The 26,613-nt window shown below is 42.0% G+C and overlaps 1 protein-coding gene across 3 annotated transcripts in view; it reads right to left on the bottom strand.

The window, feature by feature from the left end:
* UBE2F (ubiquitin conjugating enzyme E2 F (putative)) overlaps positions 1 to 26,613 on the bottom strand; it is a 177,818-nt gene that overhangs the window by 93,032 nt on the left and 58,173 nt on the right. For all 3 annotated transcript variants that reach the window (XM_045033077.1, XM_045033075.1, XM_045033076.1), the window contains 2 exons: positions 20,625 to 20,654; positions 8,871 to 8,936 (listed from right to left, as the gene is read on the bottom strand). In XM_045033077.1, the coding sequence (XP_044889012.1) occupies positions 8,871 to 8,936; positions 20,625 to 20,654 (96 nt within the window). The remainder of the gene's footprint in view (positions 1 to 8,870; positions 8,937 to 20,624; positions 20,655 to 26,613) is intronic.

Below are 26,613 nucleotides of genomic sequence, written 5' to 3'. Positions count from 1 at the left end.
AATTTCACCTCTTGGACCTTCCAAGCAAGATCTCAACAAGTTTAAATCAGTAAATACAACTGGTGTCAGTGTTGAACACCTTGTGACAGCAGGACAATGGAGGGAGGGATAGCTCAGTGGTTTGAGCATTGGCCTGCTAAACCCAGGGTTGTGAGCTCAATCCTTGAGGGGGCCACTTAGGGAACTGGGGTAAAAATCTGTCTGGGGATTGGTCCTGTTTTGAGCAGGGGGCTGGACTAGATGACCTCCTGAGGTCCCTTCCAACCCTGAGATTCTATGATAGACTATCCCAAACATTATTTAATCTAATATTCAGGGTTTTATATATAAATTAATGTACACAGACTAATTTCTAATGTAGGCAACCTATGTTTCAATATATTAAAAGTTATATATACCAGACACTTTACTTACATTTATAGCAAACACTTATCCTTTTTTAATTTAAACAGATATAGTTTCTGACAAACAAACAAACTAGTTTTTCCTCCTGCAGGATTTGGAAAGAAAAAAAATTTAGTATGAGAGGTTAACAAGCACATATTTTAACATTTATACAGAGAGCTTTTAATTAGTGGGGGTTATCTTTAAGCAAAATTTTTTTTTGAGTAAAATATTAGTGTTTTAAATTGTTTGCCTTGAACTATATAAAAACTTACTGTCTCTGGAGCAACACACTCCTACAAAGTTAGTTCCCAGAAAGCAAGAAAGATCTGTAAGGACTGTTGGCCCTCTGGGCAAACAATAATCAACCCCAGAAAAAATATATTTTGAGAGATAAGATAGTATCGTTTATTGGATCAACTTCTGTTTCCCTCAGAAGTTTGTCCAATAAAAGATATTACCTCATCCACTTTGTCTCTAATACCCTGGGTCCAATACAGCTACAACAGTGCATACATGTTACGTTTTGAGTATTTTAGGTGTATATTTCATGAAGACCAAATATTCTTCTCTTCAAACTTAAAACTCAGAATCTTGTTTGCACACCTGTCTGAGGGCACACACTTTACATATTAGCTACTATAAAACCATTTCTGAGGCACATAATAATTTACAAGCATCCTAATTCTTGACATAGAGGTCCTGAATCAGATGATAGAGACAGTATTCATTAAATGCAAATCCTCATTTCTGTTAATATAAATAAATCTATTACAACTCTGATGTGCCCTAAAGGCACATGTTCAGAACAATTAAACTCCTGTGAGAGACAGAAATAAAATGCATAATTACTGTACTAACTGGATTTATGCAGTTTAGTATAATAATTTGTATGTGACGGGATCTTCCTTTTCATGAACAAGCAGCAGAACTCTGATAATTTTTGGCTTTATCTAGGCTGCTTCCTCCTGCTACAAACTGAGCTGACATTAAGCTTTGAAAGTAGTTTCCTATAATAAGAGTTTGATCCTGCAAATACAACTGGACCAAGTGTTTGCTATTTTGAGTAGTTCCACTGATTACAGGTAACTAGAAAAGGGAGTGGTCATAATGAAGCAGCACAAGAATAGCTCAGGGAGAAAAAGGAGAAAAGACTATTTTCCACAACCCCCTGTTGATTGGCATTAGATTACCCTCCTTTAACTCTTTATTAATCTAGTCAAATATCAGTCACTCCACTACTTTCACTGGGATCAATGTCAGGCTGACAGGCCGATGATTACCTGTTTACCATTTTAAAATATTGGCAAAACGTTAACTTTCTTCTAGCCCTTTGGAAGTTCCCCAGTATTCCAAGAGTACTGAAAATCAACATTAGCAGGCTAGCGAGCTCCTCAGACAGCACTTTTTAAATTCCTGGATGCAAATTATCCGGACCTGCTGATTTAAGAGAGTCTAAATTTAGAAGCTGCTGTTCAAAATCCTCCTGGAATTACAATGGGGATGGAAAATATTTCATCATATATGAAATGAAAAGTTCACCTGGCTTTTTTCCAAATACACTACAAAAATATGCACACCTCTACCCCGATACAACGCTGTCCTCGGGAGACAAAAAAAGTCTTACAGCGTTATAGGTGAAACTGCGTTATACAAAACTTGCTTTGATCCGCCAGAGTGTGCAGCACCCCCCCGGAGCGCTGCTTTACCGGGTTATATCTGAATTCATGTTATATCGGGTCATGTTGTTTTGGGGTAGAGGTGTATAAAATATTTCTTTTCTGTATTATTGATAATTCTACCATTTACATGTAGTAAATAATGAACAAATATCATTGTTAAGATTCCTTTTGTCGCTAAAATACTTAGAAACTCATTCTTACAGTTCTAAACTCTATTGACTATAGATTTGTCCTTCTGTCCTTTTGCTTCCCTGATCAATTTTTTTTTTAACCATTCTGAGCTTCTGATTTATATTTATGACCTATGCAATTTCCCCTTTCTCCTATTTGCACATGCACACCCCTCCCCCCCAACTCTTCACTTCCTTTCTAAGACAGGTTGGATTTAACCAATGCTGCCTTCTTGCTGGGTTGTAGCTTTTTGAGCACCTAGCAAAATGTTCTTGAACAACTCCTCATTATAATTCACATTTTCTGTTTAAATTCTCTTTCTCAACTGACTTGACTCAGGTTTTTTTTCAGCTTTGTGAAACTGGCCCTTTTAAAGCACCATACATCTATATATGACTAGTTTGGACTTTATTCTGTTGCACGTAACAAACATGATAGTGTCATGATCACTTGTACTTAAGCAACCACTAATTTTAGCCCTGTGATCAATTCCTCTTTCATCAAGACGAGGTCTAATATAGAATCCCCTTAGTGTTGGATACAATACTTTCTGAGCTAGGAAATTACCACCTCTAATATTTAGAAATTATGGGGATGTTTTGGTACTGGCAGCGTAACACCTCCAGCATGTGTCACTCAGACTGAATTCCCCCATGGTCACATAGCTTCCCCCCCCCCCCACATGTTATGGATAGGTGCTTCAGAAGCTGGTCATCCTGGTTCCTAGTGGGATTTGGTGATCTGTGGCAGACATCAACTATCATCCCATTTTGGTCTTTATCTGTTAGGTCACAAATCCATAAACATTTAAGATCTTTTTTTCCCCGAGTTGCCAACAACTCAAAGGGCTAATGCCATTTTTGACAGTGTCATTTCCTCTGCAATTTTGCCCCCACTATCCTTCCTAAATAGGTTATAGTAATTGATTTTAACATTTCAATCATGTGACTCATCCCCCAGGTTTCAGTAATACCAACTAGATCAAATTTATGTGCATAAATGAGCAATTCCAATTCCTCTTGTTTGCTACCCAGGCTTCTAGCATTGGCTTATAGGCAAATACAGAATCTCTCTTCAAGTCTTTCAATGTTTTATTTATTTTGTTCTCAATATCATGATTTTGTGTGAAAGGAGTGACTGTATGTTCCCTTTTTTCACCTTCCCCTTTTTTTATTAATTTGACGGCCTCTTGACTACTCTAGCCAGCCTGCCTCTGAGAACTGGAATGGAGGCCGGAAGCCATCCAAACTGCACAAAACCACCGCTCTCCATAGAAAGTGGAACAATGTTCAGTGAAATCAGAGCCTTCTACCTTACACCATTTACCTAGCCAGCGGTTTACTTCCTGCATCTTCTACTTTGCATCTTCCTTCATTCTCAGGACAGGAAAGATTACTTGGACTTTCTTCTACTGCAGCACCCTTCTGAGTTCTTGAAGTCATCTATAATCTGTGAGATATCCCATGATGCAATGACATTAGTGCTGATGTACATCATCATCAGTGGATCCTGGCCCATCAACATCAGCCTATTCAATTTGAGAGGAACATTTCATATCTTGGCTCTGAGATGACAGAATACCATCCTGTTGGCCACCTGTGCCTTGCAGAACGTTCTTTCCATTCTTCTTAGCATATAATCCTCAATGAGAACTGTCTGTCTTCCTTGGACTACTGAAGATCTCTTCGTGGGCAAGTTTGATTTTCTTAAAAGTTGGATTGAGCAGCCAACCAAATATACACCTCTCCATTCCATTCGACAAGATATCTGGTATCTTCTGTAGTTTCTATGCTGATGACATGGTATTGATTGGAAATTTCTAGCTTTATAATTGCCCTATGAAGGTTATGGGGCTTAAGATAAGATCACTACTTCTCTACTTTTGAAGGTTCACAAGCCAAGACAGTCAACAAATAGAATACCTTTCAAGTTATTATGTGAAAAAGAACAGCAGCAGCAACTTGAAAGTTACAGTCTGCAAATTAGGATCCAAATGAGAACTACATTCTTAACTGGAGGTTTAATTATAGAAGTGGTAGTAAGCAAAGCAGAAAGTAGACTGACAGTTTTGACAAGTAGGCATAACCCTTCCAAATTTTCTTCCAGTGATTTAAGATCCACTTCTAGAGTCAAATAAAATTATTAAAGCATCTGCAGAAAGCAGACCACATTTGTTATAAATATGTCTGTTAACCATAAGAGATTAGTCTGGCTTTCCCCGTCTTCTTTCAAGGTCTGGTGGCACTTGCATCCTACTGCTGATGCAGGCTCAACTACTAACCCAAATGGGGTTGTGTACTGTTTCATCACATTAATCTTGTGCACCCCTTCAACTTTGCTCATGAGCAATTCCCTCTCTGGCCTCTGATTAATTGTGGAGTCATGCATCTGACCCTAGTAACTGAACAAGAGAACCTCAGCACATCCAAACTCTGTGCTCCAGCCTTTTCAGGATAAGAGTGAAGTTGGTAATGCTGACCCTGCAATTTTTATCAGTAACTGAGGCCTACATTGCAGGTATCTCCATGCTTTTCTTAGTTTTTAACCCACTACTGCTACAAAAAATGAAAAACGAACAGTAACTGGTAGAAGCAACTCCTGCCATAATGATCTTCTTGCAAGACAGAGCAACTGGCTCAGGGAGTCAGCAGGAGGAGGAAGCAGTCCAGATAATGACAAAAGTCAACGATGCTTCTAAATACTAAGGAATACTAAAGAATATTTTACTGTCCCAGCTGACACATTTAATTTCACCGTTAGAGACATTAAACTACAATTGTGTGGCTTATCTGTATTGCACAAAGCTAATTCCTAAATCATAGATAAGAAACTCCCCAGAGCACAGGTTCACTGTAAGTAAAAACTTGTTAACATAAAATAAGTATTCAGTCTCCTGATGCAAGATGTTCTATGTAAGCATTTGCATTTCAAATTCATATTCTTCCTTGATAATTATGTGTTGCAGGAATTAAAACAAATGTATACTGATATATGCTGACCAAGGCTTCGGTGGGGAGTGAACAAGGAAAGAGCTGCAGCTTTGTTCTGTAATCTACTGAACATGTTTCTGCTTTAGAATTTGTGATAAAATTTATTTTTCCCATTTACCTTTTTCTTGAAGTGCCTAGAGAAACTTATTTTGATTGTCTATTAAGAACTTGCAATAGTCACCAAGACTATGTAAAATGAAAAGCATCTAAGAACAGATTTTAACCACAAAGCAAAACAACACAACAAAATCAGGCGCACCAACTCTCTACATCAGATAATTTTAAGAAGTTAAAAACCCCAAATAGAGCTGTCCTCTCTCTTTCCCTGCAATTGTAATGGCCCTCTACACCAGGGGTGGGAAAACTATGGCCAGGGGGCCACATCCGGCCCTCCAGACGTTTTAATCTGGCTCATGAGCTCCCGCCAGGAGTCCGGGGCTTGCTTCACTCCGATTCTCCAGCTTGGGAGTGGGGTCAGAGGCTTGCCCCGCTCCATGCGGCTCCTGGAAGCACTGGCATGTCCCCAATCCGGCTCCTACACATAGGGATAGCCAAGAGGCTCCGCACGCTGCCCCCACCCCAAGCGCCACCCTGCAGCTCCCATTGGTTGGGAACGGCAGCCAATGGGAGCTGCGGGGCGGCACCTGTGGACAGGGCAGCATGCAGAATGCCTGGCTGCGCCTCTGCATAGGAGCCATTTCTGGGAGCTGTTTGAGGTAACCACCACCTGGAGCCTGCCCCCTGACTCCCTCCGCCCGAACCCTCTGCCCTAGCCCTGATCCCGCTCCTGCCCTCCAAACGCCTTAGCCCCGGCCCGGAGCACCCTCCTGCACCCCCAATCCCTCATTTCCAGCCTCACCCCATAGCCTGCACTCCCAGCCGGAGCCCTCTTGCCCTCCCATACCCCAATTCCCAATTTCATGAGCATTCATGGCCCACCATACAATTTCCCAGACGTGACCCTCGGGCCAAAGTTTGCCCACCTCTGCTTTACACTTTAGGATTCCTCCAGAAATTAGATTAACTAGTACAATTTATTGCAACTTTCAACTTGTACTGGAAGTGAATTTTTAACTAAATCATTTTCCAGCTTCTAAAATCGTAAACAGAGTGTGAAAGTTTAATCCCATCCTCAACTTTTCTGTCATCTACTGGCTGTTTCATGGCAACTTCCATACCTTGGCCAGACACAGATTGTCACCCAGCCTATACATAAACCAAACACCTAGCAGACCCTCTGCTAAATGGAGTGAACCATCAAGAAACAACATTGGTCCTCCATGCTCTACATTGAAGAATAACTAGGATAGGACTGATAGTCAAAGTCTGGATCTCCAAATCCTGAATTGTGATGTACCATAAAAATACTACAGGAAAGGTTTAAGGTATAGAATGTACTGGCCCAAAAATCAGGCTGAATCCAACTCTTGCCCTGTAATTTGAAAACTACAGGCTGATCCTTTGGAAGGCATTCTCTTAACCACCAAGCTGGAGAATGGCCACATTGGGACACTTCTAGAAGTGAGCACTTGAATTTTAACTACTCAAAGTGGCTTTTAAATATGGGAAAGAGAAGGAAAAATGGCTTCTCCTGAACAGGTAAGTTTGTGTAAGGTTCCCCGGGTAATTACAGTAACAGATTGGTATTATACATGCACTGGAAGAACCTGAGTCAGGACAATTTTGGGAGAAATACCTACCCAACTCTCTGCTGTCTCAGTAAGAGAACACTGTGATTGTGTGCCCCACAAACTAAGTGGTAGTGGATCACAAGTTTTGTAACTGAATTATGCACAGCTGAAAATAGATGTTTATTTTGATCAGATTGTAAAAGCCAGGACTTCAGCTGTGTAGCTATAATTAGGTTAATAAAATGTGAACTAAAAAGAATAAAATCATCCTTCTCCTTGTAATTTCACCTCAGTAATGAAGCTAGCACAACAATCGTTGTCATGAACAGTGCATGTCCCTTTGTTTAGCTGTAGTTTACAGTTACAGAAGTAAACAATGGTGCACTACCTAAGCCACTTGAGGTTTAATACAAAAAAAGAAAAAGCCATCTTTGTTATGATATTGTTAATTTAGATCCTGGTGACCCTACAGAAAGTAAACAAAAATTTTCCACAGTATTATGAAACGGCATCTCTTAAACTAAAGGGCAACAGTTGGCACATACCAACAGATTTGATGACCTTCACATGTATCTAATTAGCATACCCTCTACACGCAACCAGTTGCTAATATGAAACTTTTGTCACATTTAATACATTCAGTCTTCGCTATCAGTTTTAATGTACTCAATGGGGCAGTCTTGCCAAATTTTCCAGTCCAAGAAAACACAAATTAAACTGAAAAATCCAAGATTTCTATTGCCAACTACATGTTATTTTATCTTTACTAATGAGTAACAACAGTGACCTCTAGTGTCTGCCTGGTTTAGTTATTGGTACCAACACCAAATTAGAATTGTCATTATTATTGAAAACGTTTTTATAGCACCATAAGTTTAAACTGTGCTTTACATAGATAAGACATGTTTCCTGCACTCATCAGCATGTTTGCTGGCAACAGAGATTAGCACAAAATTACAGGGACAGATCTTAAAAGCTCAGTGCAATTAAAAACTACAAAAAGAATCGAGAGTCAGAAGGAAGACTATCTACTGTCAACACACACTACTTTAACACATGAACCTCAGCACTTTATACTTTACAACTAAGTGTTTCCATGTAGATAGTTTCACAAAATCTCAAAGACAGGACCAAGTTCAGTGGGAGCTTGATCAGGGTCTTAACCAGCTAATATTCTGCACAACTTTACCAAAAAGCTATGTGGGGATATACCCCAGTTCTTGTTTCCTGTTCAAACGTAGTGGCTTTAATTTTTACACAGCAGAACCTCACTGTGAAACTCATCAGGAAATGATGAACTCTGCAAATCAATATGTAAAACTCAGCACGTGCATCAAAAAAGCATTTTTCATTTTGAAAACTGTAGTTTGGTTTTTATTACTGATCTATTTCATGGTGTACTAGCAAATGTTTTGTTCTATATTTGTTTTTAAAAGGATGGCTGCAGTATGAGACCTCATGGACAGCACAGTTACTAATATTTGCTAAGAAGCTAGCAGAGACCACCCTTTTTCTGAAATGTGTAGATTTGTGAAATACTCCTGAAATACTTCTTAAATTTCTCATCTATTTTGTCACATCTCCGTTGAATTAACCGCCCCAAAAAAGTCTGCAATAAAGAGTTCCTTGTAAAACAGAAACAGTTTATGACATACCATGCATAAAATCATTTCTGCTGAGAATAGTTTCAAGCGTCTATTTCGGCAATTAAAAAACTCGTAGAGGCTGACACTGAGCCAAATCCCGTTTGCTTCAGCCTATAAAAACTAGCAAACGAGATCTAAACAGCTTTCTAGCCTCTATTGATGTTTATACCTTAACGAGACTTCAGTTCTCAAAATCAACATTTAAACTTTCTTATATGCCCCAACATAAAGTGCTTAAAATGTGTTGTCTTATTTTTTTTTTTTAATTACCTATAGAACCCAAGCAGTTCATGAACAACTTTGCCAGTACGGGTTAATCTTAATCCATTCCTGGGTTTCATTAAAAAAAATATTTTAAAACATTACCTGGGGTTATAGTTAGCTGAAAGTAGTGGAGCTTGTTTGAATCTGGAAAATTCACTTTACATGTACCTGCAAAGGAAAAAAACCTGCATCAAACAATGAATGATAATCTCCTCTTTCAATCTTCTGGGGCCCAAAATGTAAAACCTTGTCAAGTACTCTGCCTTCATTCAGTGAGTAATGCTTTCATTCTGGTGAGCTCATTTGCTGGAATTTTTTTCAATTCCCTTTGTTCCCCTCCCTAAATAGCTTGGGGTCAATGAAATTCAGGTCATCAAATCACCCACATGCTGGTGTTACGATCTGCAGTTATGAAGGAGGAAAGATGTACCAGTAAAGGAAAATAGGCCATGGTCTTTTAAAATGCTAATTAGGTCCAATTATAGCATGCAAACAAACTGTTGCCACAGACAGATACTAATCAAAATTTAGAAAGGTGGGACATACAGAAACACTAGGGTTTCCCTCAAAGTTCTACAAGTGGCAGCTCTGCTATAAACTTTTCTGTCCCAAGCAATTCCTTAACTGAAGGTCAAATGTAGTCTCCTTAAAGGAATGTCAAATGTGACTTGTCATACTGAAACGGACCGGTGGTCTATCCAAGTACAGTAATAAGCCTCTGGCAGTGCCATGCAGCTGATGCTTCAAAATAAGTCAAAAAATCCAGAGCAGATTTGGCAAGTTACACAAATATAAACCTTCGGATGGATAATGTTTCCTCCCAACCCCAGACCATGATCAGATTAATGCCCTGAAGCACAATGACAAATATTAACTTGTAATTTTCACAATCTAGTTTGAGCAACTGCAAATATTCCTCTTCCCTTAAAACAGCACTTGAAGGGAAATAATCTAATCACTTGTGGAGAGTAAGATTTTCTAGGTAAATGGGGAAGAGGTTAATGCGATAAATTGATACAGATTTATATAAAAGTTTGGTAGCCCTTAAGGCTAAGTGCAATTCTGGGATTCTCTAAACACCAGACCAGGCCATATGATGTCTGTCACCCCAGACACGTAGCAATATTCTGGTTTTTTTCCCCCACTATAGAAAGTTTCACATTTTAAATGCAAGATCTAAATCCCTCAGACGTATGCTTCCTAAAGTCACTTCCTTCCCAAATCAAACAGAGAGACTGCTAATTCACTGTGCAAACCTTTACATTTTAATTTAATTTTACACTGTCTAAAAACCTCCCCTTGCCACACCATTTGTATCCACAAAGAAAAGCAGCCTCCAAGACTGTAATGTACTGTAAATCACTCAGGAGCTGATTGGCATAAGATACTGTTACAGCAAGGAGTCTCCTAGTGTGACAAACCATGTCTTTTGTGCCATTGAAGGTTAATAGTTAATATTTCTGAACATCAGGGTTTCCAACCGGGACAATAACTTCTATGACAGCCTATGGTACAATATCATGCTGTTCTGCATTCCACATCACATTAACTAAAAATACTGTTCATGCCCACAAAGTGTAATAACAGCTGAGCTGTACTGAACAGAATATGCCTTCGGGACCCAGCCTTGGTGCCAGCTGGCAGTGATTTTACAGGGATCCCTTTGGTGAATTATTATGCAGATAGCCGACCCAAGGGTGGCATGTGAACTCTTTACCGAGAGCCAGGAGCCAACTGGTCATGATAATTGTGATATGTAGGTATGGATAACCATTTAAGGAGTTATGTACCCAAATTGAAAATTATGCTCCCAAGGTCTTGGGGTGAAGGCAGGCCACCAGAAATCTGACCATTAGCACATTGTATATTGCATGCCTTTCACTGTATGCCTGGATACTGAGACAGATGCAAATTGAGTGATTGCAAAATCTACAAGAGCAGAAATCAACAGAAAGGGGGCATCCTGCTTATGAAAAAGGATTGGTCTGGTATATCATGGAGCACAAAGATGCTTCCCTTAGGAGGCCAGCTGACAGAGAGCATGTCTATGAAAGAAGGGCCACAACCAACCTGGCTACAAAGCTCTTCTAAGTATTTTTGGTGAGCAATACTTTCAGACATGAGTATCTTGTTAATAAGTCTAAGCTCTAGAATGCACATTATGATTTTATTTTATATGTAACCATTCGTTTCCAATACTTCTACTTGCTACTAACTGAATCTCCATACTTTGTTAAATAAACTGAAATATGATTTCACTATAAACAAATTAAGTGCTGTAAGTTGCGTGGAGTGGTGATCTGAGATGGGATTGATAGGCTAGGGAGTACTGTTTCTTGGGAAGCAGTGAGCTGGTGAATACTGTAAGTGTCTACTAGAGTAGCAGCTGGACATCCAAGGAGATGCCAAGGGCTCGAAGTCTGGAGAGTGCCTATCACTAACCTGCAGAGTGACATCAGGGCCTGTGACATCTAGAGAGGAGCGCTTGTGTTGTCCATGGCTGGCAGAGCTGGGAAGCTGATCCCAGCTTCCCAGGCAGGCAAATACAAAGCTTCCTTATGGTAACGGCAGCACATTTAAATAGCAAGGTGCTTAACAACTCGGGGCTCCCCGGGAAGCATCACAGCTTCCTAAAATGTGTTATTTCAATTGTCTTAGAGAGCAAATCTGTCTCTGTATCTTGGTCCCACCATGGTGGCACAATGCACTCTCACAAAACCATTATGCCTGCCACAGTAACAATTTCAAAGCCGTAACAAGTTACCAGACCAATAAGTTCTTCCTGTGAAAATAGTTACCTAAATCGTTTTCTCTTTATGTGACTTTTAAAAGATAACAACAGGCCAGATCTCCTTTATTACCATCCAAGTACAAACTTTGCCAAGTATCAGAGGGGTAGCCGTGTTAGTCTGGATCTGTAAAAGCAACAAAGAATCCTGTGGCACCTTATAGACTAACAGACGTTTTGCAGCATGAGCTTTCGTGGGTGAATACCCACTTCTTCAGATGCAAGTGGTGGAAATTTCCAGGGGCAGGTTTATATATGCAAGCAAGAAGCAAGCTAGAGATAATGAGGTTAGATCAATCAGGGAGGATGGGGCCCTGTTCTAGCAGTTGAGGTGTGAAAACCAAGGGAGGAGAAACTGGTTCTGTAATTGGCAAGCCATTCACAGTCTTTGTTTAATCCTGAGCTGATGGTGTCAAATTTGCAGATGAACTGGAGCTCAGCAGTTTCTCTTTGAAGTCTGGTCCTGAAGTTTTTTTGCTGCAGGATGGCCACCTTAAGATCTGCTATTGTGTGGCCAGGGAGGTTGAAGTGTTCTCCTACAGGTTTTTGTATATTGCCATTCCTAATATCTGATTTGTGTCCATTTATCCTTTTCCTTAGAGACTGTCCAGTTTGGCCGATGTACATAGCAGAGGGGCACTGCTGGCATATGATGGCATATATTACATTGGTGGACGTGCAGGTGAATGAACCAGTGATGGTGTGGCTGATCTGGTTAGGTCCTGTGATGGTGTTGCTGGTGTAGATATGTGGGCAGAGTTGGCATCGAGGTTTGTTGCATGGGTTGGTTCCTGAGCTAGAGTTACTATGGTGCGGTGTGCAGTTACTGGTGAGAATATGCTTCAGGTTGGCAGGTTGTCTGTGGGCGAGGACTGGCCTGCCACCCAAGGCCTGTGAAAGTGTGGGATCATTCTCCAGGATGGGTTGTAGATCCCTGATGATGCGCTGGAGGGGTTTGAGCTGGGGACTGTATGTGATGGCCAGTGGAGTCCTGTTGGTTTCTTTCTTGGGTTTGTCTTGCAGTAGGAGGCTTCTGGGTACACGTCTGGCTCTGTTGATCTGTCTCCTTATTTCCTCGTGCGGGTACTGTAGTTTTGAGAATGCTTGGTGGAGATTTTGTAGGTGTTGGTCTCTGTCTGTGGGGTTAGAGCAGATGCGGTTGTACCTCAGTGCTTGGCTGTAGACAATGGATCTTGTGGTGTGCCCGGGATGGAAGCTGGAGGCATGAAGGTAGGCATAGCGGTCGGTAGGTTTTCGGTATAGGGTGGTGTTAATGTGACCATCAATTATTTGCACCGTATAAATATAAGGAAGCTATAGTAGATTTGTTTATTAACATTATATTATTTGTCATAAAATTGTATTGGTTTTCTTAAAGTCATGAAAATAAAATAACTGATAGATCTCTAAATTGTAACTGTAAAAGGGGAATTGTCATCAAGCAGGTCTGTTTTCAGCAGTGTCCCAGCAGTTATCGGATCTTGGCCTGCACTATTTAACATATTTATCAATGATCAGTTCAGAGTCTGGATCAATCTAGTGGCCAGCCAGATTGGTCACAGTGGGGAGCCGGGCTCTGTTGGTCATGATCCGATGCTCCTGGAGTGTGGCATATTTTTGCCTATATTCTATTCAAGATGTTATACCATAACCACAGTATCCGAGCACCACTAAGCTATAAAAAGCAACAAAGAGTCCTGTGGCACCTTATAGACTAACAAATGTATTGGCACATAAGCTTTCATGGGTGTTATGCGCCAATATATTTGTTAGTCTATAAGGTGCCACAGGACTCTTTTGCTTTTTAGAGATCCAGACTAACACGGCCACCCCTCTGATACTTGACACTAAGAGCTAGTTACTGTGCTTATGTTCTTGAGACAATACTCAAGACAGTTTTAACCATAGTGGGAAGACAGTTTTAACCATAGTGGGAAGAGGTGTAGAGTAAGAAAAAAGGAGGGAAACAGGATTTCTCAGGGAATTTGAGAAATCCTCTAGGATTTCTCCTCTAGGTTCTGGACCAACAAAGATCAACAGTCAATAGCATCTGAAGGCTGTTTGGTGACCTATGTGGAATGAATGATGGATATGAGCCTGCAGCATAATGGCACCTTTGTTTGCAAACTACGCAAACAGACTAAATAATAAATGGACATGGAAACTAAATTACCCTCTCACCCACGGAGGGAGTTTTTGCTGGTCAGGATGGAGATACATTTGCAAGATGCTATTTGAAAAATCTGCACTGCTGCTGCCCTGACCATACCTATTATGTGGATTTCACCCTCCAGGCTAGTAATTTACACTTTTTTAAAGTGAGAAATTAAATAGCACTAAGCTCTCTGCAAATGTAGATACAGTGCTGATGCAAGAGCAATGATTTAGCACAAAACCACAACTATTCATAGATTTTAAGGCCAGAAAGGACCACTGTGATCATCTAGTCTGACTTCCTGAATAGCAAAGGCCACAGACCTTCCCCCAAAATAATTTCTACCACATATCTTTTAGAAAAACATCCAATCTTGATTTTAAAATTGTTGGTGATGGAGAATCCACTACAACTCCTGGTAAATTGTTCTAATTGTTAATTACTCTCATAGTTTACAATATATACCTTATTTCCACTGCAAATTTGTTAGTTTCAACTTCCCTGCAATGGATCATATTATACCTCACTCTACTAGGCTGAAGAGTCCTTTATTAAATATTTGTTCCCCAGAAAGGTATTTATAGACTGTAATCAAGTCACCCCTTAGTCTTTGCTTTGTTAAGCTAAACAGGTTGAGCTCCTTGATCTATCACTATAAGGCATGTTTTCAAATCATTTCTGTGGTTCTCCCATGATACCCACATAATTTATCAGCATCCTCCCAGAAAGGGACATAATACTCCATCAGCGGTCCCACCATGCCAGATACCAGGGTAAAATAACCTCACTACTCCTACTTGAGATTCCTGTTTATGCCTCCCAGAATCACATGAGTTCTTTTGGCCACAGCCTCACATTGCGAGCTCATGTTCAGCTCATTATCCAACATCACCCCCAAATCTTTTTCAGATGTATAATCAAAGAGGTTTTAAAAAAAAACAAGAACTGGATATTGTATAGATAATATTAAATCTAAGTCAGTTATAATGGACTACCTCAAATTTCTAATTAACATTTCCTCATTGCATATTTTAAAACCCCACACACATTTAGATATTTTAGTTTGGCTGTGCAATTTATTTTGTGGTAAACAAATCTATCTAACATCCACCCATGCATACAAAGATGCCTTAGACATCAGATATTACCCAGGGTTACAGACATATTAGGGAGGGGGAAAAGCCAATATATCTGACTCCAGATTGGAATATCAGATGACACTTTGTGATATAGCTAGCCATTTTATAGGTATTTCTTTGAAACCTAATTATGTTTAAGTTGAGTAAACAAGTAGTATGTATGTAGTAGAAATATTACTATAAAATGCACAAACACACACCTATATTCCTTCATAAAATTAAGCAGACAGCCAAATGTGTATTAGGCAAAGATATCACCATGTCTGCACTAACCTAGCTTTTGACTTCAAGAAATAAGGCATCCAATATGCTAAAATAGCAGCAAAGCAGAGCAAGGAATATAAATATTTTATTTACAGGCATGTACATTATGTTAATTATTAATCAGCTTATGAAGTGTCTCCATGCAAAAAATGTATTAAATATTTTTATTAATAAAGTTGAACATACTCATGCACAATACAAAATACTTCCATACTTAGGTAAACCTGAACAAAACAGTGCAAATGTGAGATTCTGAAATATCAGCATTAATTTACCTTCCCTTTTTCAATAATCTTCCCCTCTTGCATGTTCTCACCTTCCCTAGTGGGCAGCACTAACTTTTACCCTCCTTCTCCCACCCAGCCATCAGAAGGCAATTCTTTTTAGCAGTAGTTTCTTACACTGAGAAGACTGAATTTGAGGGTAAGGAGTTGCTCCAGATTCAGAAACATTACAAAAGAGCAAGTAACAAGCCAGGGACCTAAGCAGTACCACTCAGGGCTTGGCTACACTTGAAAGTTGCAGCGCTGGGAGTTACAGCGCTGGTCGTGCAGCTGTGTAGGGACAGCGCTGGTGTGTGGCCACACTGACAGCTAACAGCGCTGCAGTGTGGCCACACTTGCAGCATCTGCAGCGCTGTATTGAGAGGTGCATTGTGGGTAGCTATCCCACAGAGCACCTCGTCCCATTTTGGCACCGTGGGTTGTGGGAAGGGGACGGAAGGGTGCGGGTCATTCCACTTCCTGTCCCAACGCCCCGTGGTGCATCGCTTCACATCCCAGCAGTCATAGTTTTTTCCGGCCACGTTTGGCGCCATTGTGAGTCTCTTGCTGTGTTTTACTCTCTGTCTGTGAATCGCGATTTCTGTGGGAAATGGAGCCCGAGCTGCTGAGGACTGTGCTGATGAGTGTCGCCAGCACATCACGTTTGGCAGTTGAGCTCTTCCTTCAGCTCCAAAGTGACAGTGAGGAGTCCGACGATGATATCGAGTCGCCTGCCGCGTGTGACACTACATTGCTTGTGGCATTCACGGAAATGCTCAGCACCGTGGAACGCCGCTTTTGGGCTCGGGAAACAAGCACTGAGTGGTGGGATCACATCGTCATGGAAGTCTGGGATGACGAGCAGTGGCTGCAGAACTTTCGCATGAGAAAAGCCATTTTCATGGGACTGTGTGAGGAGCTCGCCCCCACCCTGCGGCGCAAGGACACAAGATTCAGAGCTGCCCTGATGGTGGAAAAGCGGGTGGCTATTGCAATCTGGAAGCTGGCAACTCCAGACAGCTATCGGTCGGTCGGGAACCAGTTTGGAGTGGGAAAGTCGACCGTTGGAATCGTGTTGATGCAAGTTTGCAGGGCCATTAATCGCATCCTGCTAAGAAGAAACGTGACTCTGGGGAACGTGCAGGACATTGTGGATGGCTTTGCACAAATGGGTTTCCCTAACTGTAAAGGGGCGATAGATGGGACGCATATTCCTATTCTGGCACCCCCCCACCTAGCATCCGAGTATGTTAATCGGAAGGGGTATTTCTCTATGGTTCTCCAGGCGCTTGTGGATCACCATGGGCGTTTCATTGACATTTACACAGGCTGGCCTGGAAAGGTGCATGATGCACGCATCTTTCGGAACAGTGGCCTGTTCAGGAAGATGCAGGCAGGGGCTTTTTTCCCCAGACAGGAAGATCACAGTAGGGGACGTCGAAATGCCCATTGTGATCCTTGGAGACCCCGCTTACCCGTTACTGCCTTGGCTCATGAGACCCTATACAGGGAAGCTTGACAGGAGCAAGGACCGGTTCAACTACAGGCTGAGCCGGTGCCGAATGACTGTGGAGTGTGTTTTTGGCCGTTTAAAAGCTCGCTGGAGATCTCTGTATGGGAAGCTAGACTTGGGGGAAAGCAGCATCCCCGCGGTTATATCCGCATGCTGTACCCCTCATAATATTTGTGAAGGGAAGGGTGAAACATTCAGTCCGGCATGGAGCACCGAGGTTCAAGTCCTGGAGGCTGAATTTGCACAGCCAGAGAGCAGGGCTACTAGAGAAGCCCAGCACAGGGCTACAAGGATTAGGGATGCCTTGAGGGACGAATTTGAGGCTGAAAGCCAACAGTAATGTTTGCTGCCTTGCATGGGAGTGAAGTGCAGTGGTTACACTGTTAGGATTCTATTATCCCTAAAATGATTTGCAGTGCCTGTTTCTTTACTGGGCTAAGGTATCTTTCACTATCTGCAATAATAAAGACTGTTTTCAAAGCCAAGAATTATTTTATTGAAGAGAAAAAAACTTCCTTGACAGACACACAACATTTCAGGAACCTAAAAGGGCAGGGGGGTGGGTTGGTGAACTGTACAGTCACAAGTTTGCATATGTCCTGTCTGGAGTGCTGTGCAATGACTGCTGCACTTCAGGGTGCATATACTGCATGTTGATGGGGGTTGGGTGCAGAGGGTAAGGGTCATAGTTCTCAGGGCTGGTTGGTGAACGTACAGGTGTTGGAGGCAGCTGGTGGTGGTAAGAACCTGGATGCTGGGGAAGGGGGTTTTGAGCTGACATTGGGGCACAAGGGAAAAAGCTTTGGGACGGGGGGGGGTCAGGGGAGTAGCACGGTAGTGCTCTGCCTGCATGGCTACGAGTGACTGGATAGAGTCCGCTTGGCGCACCAGGATGCTTAGCAGCTGCTTTGTGCTTTTCCTCCTGGCCACTGCGTTTCTCTGGCGGATCCTGCTTTCCCTTTCTCTCCAGTCCTGCAGGTTTTTACTCTCTCTAGCAGAGTGATCAATAACTGTTTTCAGCATGTCTTCCTTGGTTTTTCGCGGCTTCTTCCTCAGATTTTGTAGTCTCTGTGCAGTGGTGGAGCCAGGCAGTCCAGCAGTCAAGGTCGCTTTTTGAAAGGCAAAAATGGCAACAGTTAACAGGGGTAGCATTGTTCATTATCTCATCCAGACAGTAATTCCCACACACTGAAGGAGTTTACAGTCTTCACTTTAGCATACTTTTCCCATACCCAAACAGAGCACACACAACCCAACAGGAGCCATGAAATGGTGAGTAAGGGGGACTGATTGCTTCAGGGCTGTGCAGGAGTTTCTGTGCGTTGGGGACAGCAAACAGCTACAGGGGGGATCTGCACTGAACAGTCTCCCAACATTTTCCACAGGAGTTACTCCTGGAAGATATCTCGCTGCTGCGGGTCACCAGGGAAGAGCGGGAAGGTCTTCTACAGCAATGCGGATTCCGCCCTGGCCCCTATGCAGCTTGCCTGTGTGCAGCAATGGTCCCCCCACCCCTCGCGGCACAGTGGCGTGGACGCGTTAGCCTGACTGGGACAAGGACCACAGTGGCTCTCCCTATAAACCTGCGCAGGCACATTGCCCACGCTCTGGCTGAAACTTTTGAGGAGATTACTGAGGCCGATTACCGCGACGTGATAGACCACATCAATGGGCTATTCCACATCTAGGCATGCATGCATGCAGCCTTAACGCCCCCTCCTCTCCCGAAACATTTCCACCCTGAAAATAAAAGCCGCTTACCGGTAACCCGCTCCTCTGCTTGTCCTTCACCAAGTGCTGGCTGCTGCGATTGGCTACCTTCCTCCTGGCTTGAGAAGAGCTCCTGGCTGCATGCCTCCTGGGACTCTGGGGTGTCTTCCCCCATCCCAGTAGCTTCACTCTCGGTTTCCTCCACCCCCCGCTCCTCCTCCTGCTCCTGTCCCCCACCCTGCTCAGAAGTGTCCATCGTGGTCGTCGGATTGGCAGTGGGGTCACCCCCAAGTATCACATCCATCTCCCTGTAAAAACAGCAGGTCGTGGGGGCAGCGCCGGAGCGGCGGTTTCCCTCGCGGGCTTTGTAATAGGCACTCCGCAGCTCCTTTACTTTAACCCTGCATTGCAGCGCGTCCCGCTCATGGCCCCTATCCAGCATGGACTTTGATACCTGCCCAAAGGTATCATAATTCCTATGGCTGGAGCGCAGCTGGGACTGCACAGCTTCCTCCCCCCAAACACTAATGAGGTCCAGCAACTTGCCATTGCTCCATGCTGGGGCTCGTTTGCCGCGTGGAGGCATGGTCACCTGGAAAGATTAACTGATTGCTGCAGCCAGGTGTGGAGTGCAAACAGGAAGGGGATTTTTAAAATCCCCGGGGCATTTAAAGGGCGGGTCACCTGAGGCCAGAGCAGTAGAGTGCAAACTGATGAGCAGAGCGGCTGAACAGGAATTCTGGGATATCTCCTAATACCCTGGAGGCCAATAACAGCGCTGGTGTGTGTCCACACCTGACGAGCAGCGCTGGATCACCAGCACTGCACTCGCTACACCCCAAGCAGACCAGGTGTTCAGCCAGCGCTGCAGCCAGGGAGTTGCAGCGCTGGATGTGCCTTGCAGGTGTGGACAGTTACTAAGTTGCAGCGCTGGAAAGCCTCCACCAGCGCTGCAACTCTCAAGTGTAGCCAAGCCCTCAGATGCTTTGTCTACATGAAAGACATTTTTAAAAGCTTTTGTCATATAGAAAAATGTCACACTAGCTTTGTCTACACTACAGTTTATCTGCCGATCTAACTGGAAACAGTTCAGTGCTTTGCTTTTGACTATGGTTTCTGAAACGGTGCTGAACGCTGTTTTCCTTGCAAGCACAGACAAGGACAATAGTGTCCAGCAGTGGTTCATGTACCCACTGCCAGTACCCATTGTACACAATAAATACCAGGCTTTAGAAACTTGCCTCATCTTCCTGTGCTAAAACAGTTTTTTGTTTCACTCCAAGGCAGCACAAGCCCTTCCCTCTTATGCTAATACAGAATAAGAGAGATACTCAAGGGGTCCAAATTAGGACTGCTGTGAGAACAGCAACTTTGAATTTCCAAGATTCTATGCATTTAAAATCCCAACCAAAACCTAGCAAGAGTAGTTTTTCCACATTTAATACACGACTATCTGCTTTACAGGTACTAGTTTTCACAGTAGCACCTATCATTCCTTGCTCTGGTAAGAACACAAATGCTGGGCTCACCTTTCAGGATTTTTATTAGTGTCCCTAATATTCTAATCTAGTGATTGTGTCAAGTGACAGCAGCCTGAATGTGATGATGAACTACAACTATTTAATCTGTTTTACAGAAACAGTTAACTGTTTACTGTCCTTTATCCTTTAATTCAGTATCTCTCTGACCTTAGAAATTATAGGGAGAGAAGGGAGGAGGTACCTGCAAGTATCCCCATTCAGATAATGGAAAACCTTTAATCCCTGGAATATTACTGGAGAAGGGAATTTTATTTCCCCAAACCTACAGTAGTATAAATTAAAACCAGTTACTGCTGTTTCCAAGGGAGACTAACATTGCTTTGTGATAACTTAACCCCTACAAGAGATATATACATTGCCAACCCAGTGAATACTTAAAAAGGATGTCACAGTGCTCAAAATTATCAATCAGAAAACAAGCAAGCAATCTCCATGCTCTTTATTCTTTTTCTTAAAATGCATAATATCAAATGCCATACTTACAAGGTAAATTAACTTCAAGTTCTGCAACCTCTGTTAAAAAGAAAAGAAAGATTACTGTAAATGCTGGCTTCATGTTGCATGTGAAGATAAAAAGGTCTGAATGGACAGATGTGCTCAGTTTAAATAAACTTTTAAACACAAAGAATAGCAACATTTTTACTGCTTTAAAGACATCATTTACTGTATTCAAGATATCTCTTCAAATCCCTCCTTAAACCACACTTCTGGAAATTCTTTTTATATGTTCATAACCAAGTTCAACTTCTCCTCATACCCCTTGGACAGATGCCATGGGGAATGGCTGTGAGATTAGTTCTTTTTAAGACAGGGTGTATCTGGGGAAGAATGTCTTTGGGAGCATAGAGCTCCACATTCAGGGTTCATAGGACCTACTAGTGGGGGAGTTTTAAGTTATTACCAAAAAGTAAACATATCTTATTATGTTTAAACCTAACAGTTGAGGAAAAACATTACTGGCAGCAAAAATAAAATTTCTTTCATGTCATTCTATTGGCTTGCAGTTAAATGATAGTTTCTAGGCCATTTTTAAAGAGCTCTTAACCTACCAGATAAACATTGCTCTCAAACCTAAATTATCTCCTCGGTGTATTGCATCAGTATACAATGCTTTGCACAAAAATGCATAGCTATAAAAACATATACGCAGCAAACCTCACTGTCCACAAAATAAAAATACATGTCACATCAGTGATGGGAAAACCCCAAATATTCAGAGACTGCATAAACACCCTAAGCGTTAGATACTTATTTGACATACATACTTCCATTTTGGTTCGGTATTTTCCTCAAGGAAGTTACACGTCATGACTCAGTTCAGTTTTCAGTATTATATAAACAAAAATTGAAAACATCTGATTAACTGAAAATGACAATAATGCAGCGTTGTAGGCTTGAAGCATTAAGCAATCAGAGGCATGCAGAATTGCAGATTACCAGTCCAGGTCGATTTGACCATTCAGCATTCTGCAGAAGACCAACTTTGATGTAGCGGATAGACCGAGCCTATTCCTGACTTTTGAACGGATGCATCCAAAGTTTGAAAAGATTTGTTCTGTGCTTGCTGAACTTGTTGGACACTGGTGCAATTATTTTTCCCAGTTTAACCTGGGTTTAAGCCTGTACTTACTAGTGTCCACCCCAAACTATTTTTTTCCCCAGGAAACGGCTAAGCCTGCTTAGATCCTCTCTAACTTGGATTCTTGGGGGAAGCCTAGTAGCCTGATACTGCATCAGGTGTGACTGAAACCAGGCAGTTAAACCTCCTCCCTCATCAATTTCCTATGTTTATCCCCTTGTCACATTCTAGGGTGTAGTCACCACTGCCCTGCAACCTTGGGTGCCTCACAATGCTTTGCTGTTGTACCTCCCAACCACGGCTGCTCCCATCTAGCCTAACCGTATGCAGGTTACACCCTGAGTGCCTATGTAGAGCTGCAGCCCTGGTCCAGCCACTGTGACTCCAGCAGCCTGTCAGCAACACACCAGTCATACGCTGGCTTCCACCAGCCTTGGTTACTTTACTTACAGAGTGAGCCCAACACACTCCTAGTTCCGAATTTTCCCAAAAACGTGTGTCCTGCACTGTCCAGCCCTCTCCTGGGCTGTTCAGATATTAGAGGTCCATTGGACCTAATATGTCAATATTCAACAGTTTGCTGCTTTAACTGGAGTTAGCAAGCAGTTCATTTTAAGGATTACTGGATTACTTTAGGCTAAAAGCAAAACATGTTTATTTAACTAAAGAGAGAGGCTTTGAGTGAGTACAAGCATAAGGTATTAAACTCAGAAATGGTTACAAGAGAAATAAAGATACAACTCTTTTTAGGAGCTAAAATTTAACAAGTGGGACTTGGTTCAAGGTAAAATCCTTACCACATGTTCCAGCAATAGGGCTGACCAAATTCCCAGGTCAGGATCTCCCCCAGAGTCAAAGGACTGGTTCCTTTGTCATCTTATGTGGGGGAGAGAGAGGAGAGATGCCTTGGGGTATTTTTGCCCCTCACTTTTATAGTCCAGTCACCCTATTTACAGGGGCTTCTTCTGAGGATTACCCCCAAAGAAAATTATTCAAACAGAAAAGGCGGTGATAGAGTCCAACATGCTCTTTCTTTTCCCCTGTGTATGCTGAAATGCAGATTTGCCTTGCCTCCTGCCACTTCCCCCTCTTGCTTTCTCAAGGACCTTGTTTACTATTTATATGTAAAATGAGGTCAACACACATTCCTTTATTTAAGATAGACTTGTTTAACAGCTTTGCCTAGTCAGGTTTGAACATGTGCTATCACTATCACACAGGGGGCATTAATAACTTTACATATAATGTTGCTACATACAGTACATTTCACCATATTATTGACCAGCAAGATATTAGTTTTCAAACCATACCTCACAAGGCCCAGTTTGTACAAAGATTATTACAACAGTCTAGCATGTGACTACAGGGATCCTTTCAGTCACACTCCTTTCCTAAGTTTCCCTCTTCCAGTTCCTTCTTCCTTTTGCATCTTCTCTTCGCTTAGTTTGTTGCAGCCCCTATGCTCTCCCCTCACCCAACACAGATGTCCCTTGTCATCTCCATCAAACTTTTTCCCCCCCAAAGCTGCTGCCATGTTGTCTGATGTTGACTGATAAATATTCAACTAAAAAAGCTCCACTCTGAGAATAATTTCTGTCATGAAATGACAGAAAATACCTTACAGAAAACAGGGAGGGTGAAAAGCCCAATTTTAATATTAATTGTAGTAAAGCCCACATGTGCTGGAAATAGCCCTTAAATATCTCAAAACTTACTTTTCCTTAGAGCCACTATCAGATCAATTTAGGTTCTGAACTAAAAAGTTTATAAAAGTTTAAAGTCAATAGAAATTTTTTCTGTGAAATCTAAAAATGAAAATTATATATTTGGGTTTGGATTTAAACATCTTTCCTGCATTGTTGGCAGACAAATATGTAACTATTGTGCTAGACAGTGAGTGAGTCAGAAAATGAAACTGCGGTCATTAGTCTGTTTTATTACCTTTCCTGGATGAAATGAAAAAGGCATTAATTTATTTTCAAAAATATATATATTTTTAATATTTAAAAGATTTGCTGAAAAACCAGAAATCTTGTGGGAAGGACTAAATATAAATAAAATTGAAAACAAGGAAACTGTGCTGAGACTTTGGCTTTATACAGAGTAGGTGGGATGGAAGGGTGAAAAAATTGCCTTGCTGGTGGAAGCCAGCAGTAGGAGGAGTAAAGAACACCCCCGGAAGAGACAAACAGGCCGATGATTGTATTTGGTGCAGCAATCTCTGTTGGTCAGATGTATCAGAATTAGGGTGACCAGACAGCAAATGTGAAAAATCGGGACAGGGGGTGGGGGTAATAGGAGCCTATATAAGAAAAAGACCCAAAAATCAGGACATTTGGTCACCCTAATCAGAGCAGATCTCTCTCTTATAAGTTAAACACTAGAAAGTCTTGACAATACTTTCCTTTGGATTTCTTCCAATTCTTCTTACCATAACTAAATTTATGTGGGGTTTACTGTATTTGTCACATACTTTCATGTAATTCCACCATCATTAAGAGTTGATCTTTAATTTACCCTGAAACTTATCTTTCTTCACAAAGAAGCACCATTTCACTCTAAGATGATGCTATGAATCCATAAAAACATATTCCCTTTTCAGCATGCAATGCCTTATGTGACCATTTCAGAAATAGGCCTGTTGTGAACATAACAGAAGATATATGAATTCATAATTGAACTTTTTTCCAATCCTTAGATGGACAATGCTATGGAAATGTAAAGTATTTTTCTCTCTTTCAATCACACCCTTTGATCTTCTTGCTTATTATTGTTATGAGTAACAACTAGGATTACTGTAACTAAAAGATTAGAGTAAAAACTAATTTCTCTGTTTTTCCCAGTTTATTCACATAATGCATTTACCTGCACTCTCTCTTTTACTTCCCAGTTTTGGGAGTCTTTCACAAAGTAACAGAACAGAGTGAGTCAGTCTCTCTCTCATCAGGATGCCTATGGAGCAGGCACAGTACCTAGAACTATCAGTTCTGCTTTTTTAATATTTGACTAGATTTCAAGCTGCAAATCTCTCTTCAACAGAATGAAATATACGAGAGCACATGTGATGAAAAGTAAGATTTTGATGTACTTCAAAAAATGCAGCTGAATAAAGTGTCTTTATGATCCCATAAGCATACACATTATACTTCTATCACTGACACTCTGGCATGTTATTTTTTTAAATAATTTAACTTTATTATAAAATTTAATTCTCACAGTATTTTTGCTTGCAGTCCCCTGGCTCTTTAAATCATTCAAGAACAATCTGTCTTTGGCCCAGTCCTGCGAAGCACTGACCATCTTGAACAATCAGGCACTATCAGCAGTCATGACTCATGCAAAAGCTGGTCTTCAAAAAATGAAAATATGGTAATTCCAAAAAGTGAATTCTCTCTTTCAGCTGAAGTTGATGGCTTTCAAAAACCTGAACAGTTAAAGTTATAAATGCCATGTTTCCAGTCTCTGAAAACTAGCCTGTGCTCAGTTTGTCAGTTTCAAGGAACAGATGGGGAGAACAGCACACAGGTGGCTAAGTAGAAGGGGCAGAGTATGTGGCCTGGTCTACACTACAAAGTTAGGTTGACATAAGCTGCTTTACATCGACCTAGTTATGTACGTGTCTACACTTAAATCTGTCTCTCACTGATATAAGTGACCCATTTCAATGACATAGTAACACCACCTCCCTTTGCAGCACAGAGCCATGGTCAATGTATGGCGGTCAACACATCTTGAGTGTAGACACTGCATTACTTACATCAACCCTAACAGTCTTCCACAATGCCCGACACTGTCCACGCTGGTCACAATTGTGAGTTCCACTGACAAGGTCATGGAGACTGGAACCCCCACACCTCCCCACATTTAAAACCCCCATATGTTTTTTAAATGATTTTTTTTGGTTGTCCAGCTTGGTGAGCACACCTCTATCTGCTCTCCAGTGCTGTGCACATCTGCCCAGATGATCATGCTCCAGATGCGCTCCTCCCTGGAGCAGACAGGAGATACTGGATCGCATGGGCCTGTGGGGAGAAGAGGCTGTGCAGACACAGGTCTGAACCAGCCACAGACATCTATGAGCAGTTTGTTTGGGTGATGCAAGAGAAGGGGTAAGACAGGGAACGGCAGCAGTGCCATGTGAAAGCAAAAGAACTACCGCAGGCATAGTAGAAGGCCAGAAAGGCCAACAATCTGGTGCCCAACCGCAGACCTGCCGCTTTTAAAATGAGTTGGATAGCGAAGACCCTATCACCACCCCGCACACCACTGTGGATACCTCCAAGGAACCAGAGTCATAGGCTCCTTGCCGAGAACAATAACGAGGTGGTAGTGGCAGATAATGAGGAAGAGGAGGAGTATAAAGGACAGGATCTGTTTTTGACTTGATCACAGTTTTACCAGTCCCGCCAGGTGAGCCCAATGTAGGGAAAGGACTCTTGGGTAAGCGTGTAGATAAATTTTTCGTGACAAGAACGGCACTCCCAACTTAGCAGGACGCAGCTTTTGCCTTTTATTAATTTTCTCGTGCTAGAAGAGGTAGCAGTACAACAGAAACAGAATTGCTATCAGCTTTTCATTCACCTATAGTTAGGCAGGACAGGCCATGTGGAACAGTTTATGTGCACGTCTCTTCCTTGAATTCTCAGAGCTCTCAATGAAACTTCCGTGGAGGTACATTGCAATCCTCTCCCAAAGGTTTCTAGGAATGGCAGACTTATTTCTTCCTCCGCGGTAGGACACTTTCCCACACCAGGTGGTGATAACTTCAGCAGGCACCATTGCAGCACACAGGCTAGAAGCATACAGGGTCGAGCAGCTTCAGGATGCCAGCAGCAGCTAAGTTCTCTCTGCCATTGTTACTCTCAGGGGTGAGGTATCAGCTAACACCACCTC

This window comes from Mauremys mutica, chromosome 10, assembly GCF_020497125.1.
Source record: "Mauremys mutica isolate MM-2020 ecotype Southern chromosome 10, ASM2049712v1, whole genome shotgun sequence".
NCBI classification, from domain to species: domain Eukaryota; kingdom Metazoa; phylum Chordata; order Testudines; family Geoemydidae; genus Mauremys; species Mauremys mutica.
The sequence above is the reverse complement of the archived record's forward strand: the minus strand, read 5'-3'. Positions and strand labels throughout refer to the sequence as shown.